Source organism: Biomphalaria glabrata, chromosome 4 (assembly GCF_947242115.1).
Source record: "Biomphalaria glabrata chromosome 4, xgBioGlab47.1, whole genome shotgun sequence".
In the NCBI taxonomy this organism is placed as follows: domain Eukaryota; kingdom Metazoa; phylum Mollusca; class Gastropoda; family Planorbidae; genus Biomphalaria; species Biomphalaria glabrata.
Genome location: NC_074714.1, coordinates 53,731,312 through 53,744,106, shown reverse-complemented (window position 1 = coordinate 53,744,106; position 12,795 = coordinate 53,731,312). Strand labels below are relative to the sequence as shown.

At 35.3% G+C, this 12,795-nt stretch overlaps 1 protein-coding gene across 3 annotated transcripts in view; it reads right to left on the bottom strand.

Annotated features, from left to right (window-relative positions):
* Positions 1–12,795, bottom strand: part of LOC106061650 (transient receptor potential cation channel subfamily M member 2-like) — a 58,775-nt gene that overhangs the window by 35,719 nt on the left and 10,261 nt on the right. For all 3 annotated transcript variants that reach the window (XR_008777476.1, XM_056026182.1, XM_056026183.1), the window contains exons 6-10: positions 12,118–12,236; positions 8,843–8,924; positions 4,452–4,735; positions 3,319–3,329; positions 568–695 (exon numbers count right to left, since the gene is read on the bottom strand). Coding sequence is in view for 2 of the 3 variants with exons in the window: in XM_056026182.1 (XP_055882157.1) it covers positions 568–695; positions 3,319–3,329; positions 4,452–4,735; positions 8,843–8,924; positions 12,118–12,236 (624 nt within the window). In the remaining variant the exon portion in view is untranslated. The remainder of the gene's footprint in view (positions 1–567; positions 696–3,318; positions 3,330–4,451; positions 4,736–8,842; positions 8,925–12,117; positions 12,237–12,795) is intronic.

Genomic DNA, 12,795 nt, shown 5'->3' with positions numbered 1-12,795 from the left:
AAGTCGACCTACTGGCATTCTACGAACGTATTTAATCAATAAGATAATATATAGATATAAATTTAGATAAAGATAAATAAATATAGATATAGGTATTGTCTTGTATCACAAAGAGTAAAGATAAGAGCATTATTTCACATGATCACACAAACCCTTTGCGATCTGAATATTTTTCCACCTCTAATGCACGCGAAACCGTTACCTACGGGAGGTCAAATTTAGCTTTTCTAAAAACTTCTTCTTCTTCTTCTTCCTCGTTCTCATTGTTATGTTGGAGTGTTCATATGACTAGACAAATATATGAGATGAACTGCGCAGTGGTTTCCAAATCAGGCTCTCCATAGAGTTTTCTTTCTATTGGGGTGTTTTGGGGCCAATGTCTTACACGGGCCTCTTGGTAAAGAGAGCAGTTTTGGAGGACGTGGTCTAAAAACTTACAATATAGAAAACAGATTCCATAACCTACATCAATCTTGTAGTCGGATATTTAAAGTATTGTTTGTATTAAAATATGTCTCTGTTAATGATTAAAAATATAATTATAATAAAAAAAATTAATGGTCATACTTTCATAGATGTGTCTTTTTAAAATGTCCACTTTACAAGCCTCTTTCAGTGTCAAATATGTTCTTTTATCATTGTCGGTACCTTCTTTTGGTGTCGAATGTCTCCCATCATCATGATCGGGCTTGTCGCTAAAATAGAAACAATACGATGTAGACAACACTAATGCATGTTAGACTGGATTGTAAAAAAAATGGATATAAAATACACTGATAAGTTCCAATCCATGTTTTTAATAAGGAAACATTCTTACAAACTTTTCAGATCAGCACTATCTGCTGGGGAGTTATTTGTTTGATCCTTCTTTAACAGTTAATCGGTATTTTCTGAGGTCTTTCTAAAAGTTCTAGACTGTCTTTTTCGAAAGTCTTTTCCTGGAGCACTGTATTGAAAGTGTCAAGTTAAAGTGTCTTTTTTATTCCCTCTCATTGCGATTGCGCCTGGAAATGTTATCCTGTTTACAGACTTAATAATGCTAAATGAATTAAAATGTAAAAAGTTGAGCGACTAGCCGTAACGATATCTGTAGCATGTGGACGATTAGGGCAGCAAGACGGAATGGAGAACCACGGTTGACAGATTGTGTGTGGTGCCCCAACGGTTCAACAGATTAAGGAATAGGTGAAGATGAAAGTAAAGGCGGAAACGCTTAATCCATTTTCGCGCAGGGCCTGCTTTACTAGGATACTAGAAAACTTTGATTCCACTGTCATTATGACACAGAAACGGTTAAACACATCATTAATGACAGCAGATTAATAATCAGAGACAGTTTAAATGTACAATAGTTGACTGGTGCTGAACGGAGACAACGAGACGAACGCTGTCAAATAACAGGACCAAGCTACAGAAGGCAGGTCGAACCACAGAGCATGAGTGTATGGGGGCTTACAATAAGTGCAGACGCAGTTTGGAATATAAACATAGAGTTGAAGCTAGGTGCTGAAACAAATATGATACATACATATATGAATAGCAGCACCAGAGACCAAGATTTTAACAGAGAAAGTAGTGAATTAAAATGCTAAGAAAATAAGGGACTGCGCCGACCGAGGCTCGAACCAATGACTCCGGAAACGACACCACCGCCTAGCGATAACGCACTAAGCGAACTTAACCTCTAGACCATCGGAATTACCAAAAAAACATTCTGTTATGTTTAATATATGGATGTATCACAGTTTGGAATAGGCTGTGTCTAGGGTCTGCAAAGGTTATATCGTTTTGCACTGCAAGCTCCCAAAGTAAGACACAAAGATAAAGTCACATTCCTCATTCCATTTGCTAGGACAAATTTGTACAAATACTCCTTCTTCCCTAGTGCTATTAGAGCATGGAACGGGTTGCCTGAGCCAGCCAAGAAAACCAGTGACTTGGCAGAATTTAAGTCATTGGTTAACATGCCTGACTAGATTGACATAGTAACACGCGTAGGATGTAATCATCTTCTTTTTTTGAAGTAACGTCTGTATTTTATAAAATTAGATGGCCGGCTCCTGATTTTTCCTTAAAAGTCAGGAGGTTTGAATTTGAAGTTTTTTTCTTCGCCTAGACGAGTAGCCAGACAACGCTTAAGTTCCGAGATCAATCGTTTAAGAGGCATCAACACTGACCTGCGACATCGCAGCCTGTGGACAGCTTAGATTAGACCTGTGACGTGACCATTGGCTAATGAGTAGTATTTTGGATAGTATATACTATATGCCTAAGTCCACCAAGAAAGTCCTCGTTTAGTTTTATATGGTAAACAGTGCTTTCTGGTTAGTTCCAAGATATTTGTAGAGGGTAGAATTTAATTTCTCAATGCCTTCAAATATAATGTTAGTGTTGGTTTCTTTGCCATTTTTAATGCTTATGATACCACTCTAATACAGATCAAAAAATATATACATATCGTTACTGAAGTGCTTTATCTAGTATGCAGTAATTTATAATTCTTACTCCAATTTCTACATATAGCCTTAAATCATCAATGCTCAATAGGTGAGACAAACTTTGCATCCATTTATTGACAACCCTGAAATCGTATATAGTAATATGGATAAATTAAGATAAAGATTAATAGCTAGGCTAATTTGGAGCGAATATAGAGAGTATGAGTTTTCAATAGATTTTAATAATTTCATGATATTTCCAGGACTTTTTTTTGTATATTTTTCAGGAGATTTCAAGGAGCTCCTGGTAAATCAGGAGGCTGCGGGAAATCTGTTTAAAGTTATAAAATGGTTTAATTTAATAATTTACACCTAGAATAAGCGCGTGTCTTTTGAAGTGCGGGTCCTTTGAAAGTGCGGGGCCCACTGCGGTCGCATAGGTTGCATTGGCCTAAGACCGGCCCTGCAAAATAACGGCGTATTATAACTATAAAAAGAACCACAATGTATATTCACACCACACTCACTGTGGTGACGCAGTTGTTGTGCCAGTGGGTGGCCGACCGTGACACGAGGTCAGGAAATGTGTATCGGTCCCGTTAGTGGACTGGAGAGTAGTCACGTGAGTGTGTTGTCAACAATGAGAAGAAGACATCTAGAGGATTGCTTGTGTCTGAATGTTAGTCTTATGTACATTATATCATTATTAAACTCTTTGCAATGAAAAGGAACTTGTATCGCACCACTCACTAATTATTTCCATGTGAAAAGTTTATATCAGCTTGTTCCTATTTAAGGCTTTGATTGCCAGGGGAACAAAAGGCAATAAAGATGATTATTATTGTAACAACTATTAGGATACAAATTAAAAATTACTTACCCGTCAGTATGCTGAAAATAGAAAAAAGTGTATACAACTATAAAGCTAATAATTAACAAAGAAAAAAAATCATTTAAAAACACATAGTAACACATTCGAACACAACACAAACACTCGCTTCCATAGGTATTTGTATTATAGTTTTACAAAGCTTATATCAATTCACTCTGTCTGGCTGACTGCGTGTCTGTCCGGCCAAAAGTTTGTAAACCCAATCTTGAATCAAGCTAAAATTTCGCACAAATATTTCTTTTACCTGACAACACAAAAATCAAATTAAAAAAAAAAAACAAAAAACAATTACTTGACTTACTTAGTTTGTTATCTAAAACAAGGGAATGAAATAGTATTTAACTGAAGTAGTGGTAAAAGCTGAATTATTCCCCTTTATATCTGCTATCTCAGGCTTAGTGAACACAAACATCATAACATATAAACATGCAACTTCGCTAGTAGAGTGGCTAGCGTGTTGGGTTGGGAAGCCTGAGAAGGCCTTAACTCTCAAGTTCGAGTTCAGGTCGTTCCATTTTTTTTTTTTAATTTATTTTTATAAATGCTTTTTTCTTGTTAGCCTAAGATCTATTACGAAATAATACATGACTGATTCAGACTAAGTGATAAAATGTGATAAAACGTCCTTTGTATTACATGGTCCGGCAGGGTTACATATATGCATGTTTTCCGTATTTTCTATACAGTCGTTTACCCCTGCAGCAGTAAATCTTTGTTTTTTTAAGTGGTAAAAGTAGGCATTCGTCACTTGCTGTTACTTTGGATACATCAGCTGCATGATAAATGGGGGGGGGGGGGAACTGCTGTGAGGGCGACATCGTTCCGACCATAGCAATGCCATGCATTCTTCTCATTTCCACGAGAAAATTCATAGTTACTTCACTACTGAAGGAGGCCATAGTGTGGTAATTTATTATTTTGTTTTATATAGAATAGGGAAAACATCTACTACATTATTGAGAGATATTGCTGTTTCTATGGAGTTGTTTCCCTTATATAAACTTTTTTTTAAGGATTTAAAAAATATATTTCATATTATATATACATATTTATATATTTTGTATCGTTTTAAAATTATGCTCAGTTTACGAAAACAACGGATGCTAAAACATATATATTACCTTGATGATAAGTTGAGCATTGCTGTCCACAGAATTATTGTCACGTGACGGTGTCCGACTAGAGTTCCTAACATCATCGTACTCTTCATCATCATAATATTCATAATCATCATCATCATCAGAAAAGTTGTAGAATTCATTGTCGTAGTCCCCGTCGTAGTCCCAGTCGTCTTCTTCCTGATCATCCCCACCACTATCACCCTCGCTGTGGGTAGTTTCGTCCTTACGCTTACTTTCATTGGCTTCTGTTTCTACTTTAATTTCACATATGCATACTTCTGTAACTATAAATATATCACAGATACAAAATGTAAACAAAAAGTGTAAGTAAATGGTTCTATACCGAGCACAAAATAAATCACACACAATAAATCTATTTATGCTGTAAAACTGTTAGATATTTTTGTTAGAAAATAGTGATTTTAACGATTAACTTTCAACACAGTAATCGTTTTTGTTTGTATTTTTTATTTTAAACGGTCTCTAATAGGAGTTACATCAGCTGCGTGGAGTGGGGGGGGGGGGACTGATGTGTGGGCTACATCGTTCCGACCACAGCTAATGCCCAGGCATTCATCTCACCGAGATGATCCATAGTCGCTTCGCGACTGAAGGAGGCCATAGAGAGAGAGAGAGAATAGGAGAAAAGATAATGTTTTGTGTTCTTTGTTTATCTGTTTCTGTTTGTCTATTCCGTTTCGATCTAAAGAAACAAAACAAAAACAGCAAACAAAAAAAAAAAACAGCAAACAAAAAAAAATCAAAATCAATTGACATAGCCAAATTAATTTTTTCTCCTCATGGAAATGATATTAATGCCTGGGCATTAGCTGTGGTTGGAACGATGTCGCCTACACGTCAGCTCCCCCCTCTCCATGAAGCCGATGTATCTAAGTGCCGACACAGTTTAGAGTCAGCGGGCCTGCAGGTTCTGCCAGGGTGTAGCACTGGGTGCTGCAAACTGCCTTAGGGTCTCCAGCTCCTGATTTTTCCTCAGGGTTGACTTCCGAAGTATTTCCCATGATTGGGTAAAGCTGCAAGGCAGCAGAGGTTTGAATGTTTGAATTCAGATTTTTTTTCTCCTAGGTGGGTAGCCAGCCATGGCTAACGAGCCCTTCCAGCCCGAAGCTTACTGGTTTAGGCGCCAGTTACTTGCCTTTGCCCGTTCTCCTGTTAGCGAGAATAGTTCCGCCAGACTCAATATCTGAGCCACACATGAAGACCAGGAGAAGGACTGGTTTTTAGAGCCTGTTTGAAACGCATGCCACTAGGAACTATTTTATTATGTAAGGATGGACGAAATGTCAACATGTTGACACTGTCTAGAGGTCACACCTGAAGAGGAAACTGAGTTTCTTTTTTTATTTGGCAGTAGATCTTAATGTTAATTACAGACTGAACTGCAAACTACGCATCTACACAATTGTACCGAGTTTGCTTAAAACACATTTACACGAGTGACCTTTTGCTACACAAACCACGAGTATACTGCTATATCTCAAAGGTCAGTAAGGCAGTAATATAATTTAAATGTGAGTTAAAAGTAAAAGGCTCCGATTTGTGAAAATTAGCTCAAAAAGACACTAACCAGGGCTATATGTAAAGGAGAGTTAAACACCTTTTTCTCTTATTTGACACTCAACTCATTGATAGACATTGACCATTTTTAAGCCAGAATGGATAAATGCAACATTCCAAGACAGCATACTGACACTGTATATAAATACTACTGTTGAATTACCTTTCCTAACCTAACTTCGAGATATATTCCTGCGTTGCATGTCTTGATTACATAACAATACTGTCTATAATTAGGAGTGTCAATAACTCCTCCTTAGTACTGTCACTTGCGATATGTCCTTAGCCACTAAGTATCAGGCCCAAGACCCAAGGACAGGATGTGATTTGCGGCCTATAAAAAACGATGCTGATGACCTAGCTACACTTTTTATTTAAGAGCTTAAAATTAGTACAATATACATGGACACAAAAATTGCACAGTTTAGTTAGTAGTATCTGTTAATAAATGCTGATCAACTTTTAATCATCAATTTGCAAATAGATTTTACACAAATAAGGTGAAAGAAAATATATTCTTTAAAAAATTTGAATCGAACATGAAGGATAATCTAGTTTAATCTAAATACTGAATGGGTCACGTCTGAAACTTTCATTTTGAAAATATGAAAGTTTTTTTTTATATGCAATCGACCTCATTCACCAATACGAAATGTCACGTGATAATATTGATAAAACAACGGGAAAAAAAACTGTCACGTGATAACCATTGTTGATTAAAATTAGATCATAATTTGTATAGAAGTGATAGGGAATCACGTGGCTCAATGTTGTTTATTTACGATTGGTGAATGAGGTCCATTGGTTCTTTGTTTGGAGTATTTCTTTTCTGCACCATAATAGTTTGTGCACTATTGACGTCATTGCTTCTTTTTGTTTTGCTGGGGTAGCAGATTCTTGGCTGGAGCTTTCTGTTTGTTTGTTTTTTCCCAGTATTGGGTATAAGTTAGGTAATTATAATTTCTTCGTTATTTCGTAGCTCCAAAGTCGTTGTCATTACAACATGTGAACGGCGGTCACAAACAATGCACATTTTTCTTGTTTTGGGACTTAGGATTGGGACTCTGCTAAGGTTAAGCCTGATATGTATTTGTATAGAGCCTATTAGGCCGTTATCCATCGTGAGCCCTGATGGGATTGTTTCCAGAGTGACTAAGGTTTGCTTGCATATGTTAACTATGTTGTATATAGGTATATAACTTTGGCGTGCTGACCTAGTATTAATCATTATGTGTTACCATCATTTATGTCATATTCTATCATTGAAGGATTTAACCTTTGATATATAAACGCTCGTCCTGAACTAGTATGCGTTAACATATTGCCAGTACTTGTTCTCTTGATATCGACTTTCACGTATGGAAAGTACAAGCTCTCGACCGTTCCTCGTGGCGTGAAGCTGTGAGTCTCGAAGTCTCGAGATTTGTAAAATGTTTGTTTTACATGTTTCGGATGTTCCTTCAGAGTTGAAGTTTACTTCCTAGTCCAAACTTCCCGCAGAACGACGGGGGATGGGAGCGGGCAGGATTTGAACTCTCGACCATCGATGAATCCGAACGACAGTCCAGTGCGCAAACCGCAAGACCAGGCAGCCATCCATGTGAAGCAAGAAGAGTGGCTAGGGTGAAAGAGCGCCGAACCAACAAAAAGCTGAGAGAAGTAGCCGGTGTTTCTGCAAATTACCAAATCTATCCATGCCACGTATGCGGCCGGCTTTTTTAAAGCGAGGATTGGTCTATACAGTCATCTTCGAGTCAATAGGAAATAACAAATGTGCTCATCTTCGATCAAGAAGGAGGAGCTATATATACTTTATATATTTAGTACCAGCTGACCGAGCCTCGCTCGGTTGAATACTGTCTTAAGGAAGAATATATACCCGAAGTCAGTAGTGCTTTCGGACGCCTCCAGGAATAATTTGGCTGAATACACGCCCTGGCTTCTGCAAAAATTTGTGTTTCCCAAGCTTTAGTTCTTGCAGCCCTTCTATATTGATCTGAGATATGGGAACTTTACAGAAAGCAACAAAGGCTTCTTTCAACAGAGATGTTTTCATGCCATCAAGGATATACGTTGGCAAGCCTGCACTACAAACAGCGGTGTTGAATCGAACTCCGGTAAGAGCAGTTTAGAGGGACCCTTTTATGGTCTGACAGTTACGCTGGTGAAAGCACTTTCCCGTACTGGGAGATGAACGTGTGCAAAAGGCAGTCTCGTGAGCTGAACGGCTGTAGACGCAATGATCAACTAGGCCAATTGATTCATTAAAAACTTCTTGTTTGCAAAGAAATGTTTTAGTGCACTACAATAAGCCAGTGACGTAAGCGGCGAAATTTCTTTTTTTCCCTTTGACGTCATGGACAATTTTATTTCATAACACATTCTAGCCTAAGCTAATTTTTCGATAATGAGACATTTTCAAACCGATATAATGGCCGACCTCGAGTTATCCCGATATGGCCAATGAGTTGAGATTTTTTTCCTCATTTACATACATATACCTTGAAATTTTAAAGAAAGTCGTTAGAGTCGTTTTCGAAATAATATATATATATATATATATATATATATATATGCAAGAATTGCTCGCTTAAGAGTATAGGATTGATAGACTTTCAGAGGTGCCAAGGCAGACGATCCATGGCCAAAATTACAAAGCAGACAGCTTTGATACTAGGATTACAATAACGCTTCATTATGATCATAATATGTTTAAAGGTTTATTTGTTCTGGTAGCAAAATCGTTTTATTTTAGACATCTTTGTAGATTTTTATCAAACTTAAAATTTAGCATTAAGTATGTAAAATTTTACCTTGTTCGACATTAATCTTTAGATTGTAATTGTCATCATGTATAAACAGTTTCTCAAAAGTTGACTTCAATTTTTGTTTAACCTATAAGATAAAATAAAACAAATGCGATAAAGTGATAATATATTTAGAAATTAAACAACTAAATACAGGATTTACAGTAACACTAACGTTTAGGGCATTTTAAATAATATTTGCTATAAAATATTAGGGTTCCCATAAAATAGTTTGAGACTTATTTATAAATGAAATGTGGACCTTTGTAGACGATCTGGTTAAATGAAACTACTGTTAGATCACATTATTGAGTAAAGCTATATTGTTTAAGTATAAACCAGTAAAACAGACCTCGAATCGCTCGACCGAGTACAGGCCCAGGCACTAAGGTTCAATTGCGGCACCTTACGGACAAGCCCGACTAACGCTGCTGAAATTTTATGTCACGTGGCCCGACTAAATATAATAGAGGGAAAGGGCGGTAATAACAGCGTTTCAAAGCTACAAAAGAGGCGAGTCCAGGCTACCTACCACTTTAATATTCAATCTGTGGAGAGAGAGAGAGAGAGAGGAACCGTATCAAAATGCGTTCGTTCTTTCAAAATGCTGCCGGTTCTTCTAAAACAGCAGGGCTCTCCACTACTCGGGTCCCAATTAAAAGAATAGGTACTTGCCCTCCTTGGAGGAGATTGTCAGCCCCAATAAATATTCTTTAAAGTTTCAACGAATGGGTGTGGAAGAAAATGAGTGAACAAACTTTGACCATAAGAATAGAGTCAGTTGATTTGAGCTTTGTAAAAACTGTTATCAGTTCACTGAAAGCTCAGAAAATGAGAATTCTTCTTTTATACTCTGATAATGAGTTCAAGGGATACTTTGTCAGTTTCAGTGAACATATTTTTTAAGAATATTCTACCTCTGATCAGAATTGGACAAATATTATATTAATAAGACAATAACAATTGTAAATAAAAATGTAATAGTACATAGTGAAACAAATCTAAATGGTACATAGTGAAACAAATCTAAATGGTGCATAGTGAAACAAATCTAAATGGTGCATAGTGAAACAAATCTAAATGGTACATAGTGAAACAAATCTAAATGGTACATAGTGAAACAAATCTAAATGGTGCATAGTGAAACAAATCTAAATGGTACATAGTGAAACAATACCAAACGAAACATATTGAAACTAATCTAAATGGTGCATAGTGAAACAAATCTAAATGGTGCATAGTGAAACAAATCTAAATGGTGCATAGTGAAACAAATCTAAATGGTGCATAGTGAAACAAATCTAAATGGTGCATAGTGAAACAAATCTAAATGGTACATAGTGAAACAAATCTAAATGGTGCATATTGAAACTAATCTAAATGGTGCATAGTGAAACAAATCTAAATGGTGCATATTGAAACTAATCTAAATGGTGCATAGTGAAACAAATCTAAATGGTACATAGTGAAACAAATCTAAATGGTGCATATTGAAACTAATCTAAATGGTGCATAGTGAAACAAATGTAAATGGTGCATAGTGAAACAAATCTAAATGGTGCATAGTGAAACAAATCTAAATGGTGCATAGTGAAACAAATCTAAATGGTGCATAGTAAAAACAAATCTAAATGGTGCATAGTGAAACAAATCTAAATGGTGCATAGTGAAACAAATCTAAATGGTGCATAGTGAAACAAATCTAAATGGTAAATAGTGAAACAAATCTAAATGGTACATAGTGAAACTAATCTAAATGGTACATAGTGAAACAAATCTAAATGGTACATAGTGAAACAAAACTAAATGGTACACAGTGAAACAAATCTAAATGGTACATAGTGAAACAAATCTAAATGGTACATAGTGAAAAAAATCTAAATGGTACATAGTGAAACTAATCTAAATGGTACATAGTGAAACTAATCTAAATGGTACATAGTGAAACTAATCTAAATGGTACATAGTGAAACAAATCTAAATGGTACATAGTGAAACTAATCTAAATGGTACATAGTGAAACAAATCTAAATGGTACACAGTGAAACAAAACTAAATGGTACATAGTGAAACAAAACTAAATGGTACATAGTGAAACTAATCTAAATGGTACACAGTGAAACAAATCTAAATGGTACATAGTGAAACAAATCTAAATGGTACATAGTGAAACAAATCTAAATGGTACACAGTGAAACAAAACTAAATGGTACATAGTGAAACTAATCTAAATGGTACACAGTGAAACTAATCTAAATGGTACATAGTGAAACAAATCTAAATGGTACACAGTGAAACAAAACTAAATGGTACACAGTGAAACAAAACTAAATGGTACATAGTGAAACAAATCTAAATGGTACATAGTGAAACAAATCTAAATGGTACACAGTGAAACAAAACTAAATGGTACATAGTGAAACTAATCTAAATGGTACATAGTGAAACAAATCTAAATGGTACATAGTGAAACTAATCTAAATGGTACATAGTGAAACAAATCTAAATGGTACATAGTGAAACAAAACTAAATGGTACATAGTGAAACAAAACTAAATGGTACATAGTGAAACAAATCTAAATGGTACATAGTGAAACAAAACTAAATGGTACATAGTGAAACAAAACTAAATGGTACATAGTGAAACTAATCTAAATGGTACATAGTGAAACAAAACTAAATGGTGCACAGTGAAACAAAACTAAATGGTACATAGTGAAACAAATCTAAATGGTACACAGTGAAACAAATCTAAATGGTACATAGTGAAACAAAACTAAATGGTACATAGTGAAACTAATCTAAATGGTACATAGTGAAAAAATCTAAATGGTACACAGTGAAACAAATCTAAATGGTACATAGTGAAACAAATCTAAATGGTACATAGTGAAAAAAATCTAAATGGTACATAGTAAAACAAATCTAAATGGTACATAGTAAAATAAATGTAAATGGTGCATAGTGAAACAAATCTAAATGGTACATAGTGAAACAAATCTAAATGGTACATAGTGAAAAAGTAATAAATGGTACAAGGCAATAGCAAGAAAATAAAATTTGGGATAAAATATATATTTAATAGGGGAAGTAAAATATATTAAAATATTTATTTTTGTGTGTGTGAAACAGCACTATTTTTTTTAAAAGTATGCCACTATCTAAAATTTTAAATGTCTAAAGAAACTCCAGTCATACTCTCATATGTTACTTAGAAACAGCATTAAATACTTATTTGTTAGACCTCTACTAACGCTGAACAGTGCAACAAAATAATGACCTTTTCTACTTTTTCGTACTCTGCTCTAGTCATAATCCCTTTGACCTTTGCCTCTGTTAGATGAACTTGAGTTCCAATAAGAGACGCCCTCTCGGCGTCCAGCTCGATCAGAAGACATTCTGAGGGTTCGACAATATAAAAAGACACATTATTTATGAAATGTTTATGTGAGGTGTAGGGTAAGCCTACATATGGGACTAATGCCTTGGCATGTTCTGCACACTAGACCTCGTTACCAATTTAAAAAAACTATAATCAGTATTAACTCTTTCTCTCCTAAGTGACGCTACCATCGTTGATTTGACCTCATGAAATTAAATTAATGTTTAATTTTATACACTTTATTTTTGTGTTGCATAAAAAAATAAGCATGCATTCCCCTTTAATTCTATACCAAAATAATACAATTTCAGATAACAACGACCAAGCTATGGAAGCTTAACCATAACAGGGGAGTGAAATAGTAATGAGCAAAATAAAGAATTTCGTCGAAACTTGGAAAAATAATTACGGAGAGAAAGAGTTAAATGTGACACTGACATGAGTACTATATGGCCAATAACAATTATTTACTAGCATTACATTCATTTTAACAAATCTTATTTACAAAGATAGAAATATTTTTTTAGAAATTTTACAAAGAGTGTTTATGTATAAACACAAACTCGGAATCGGTCA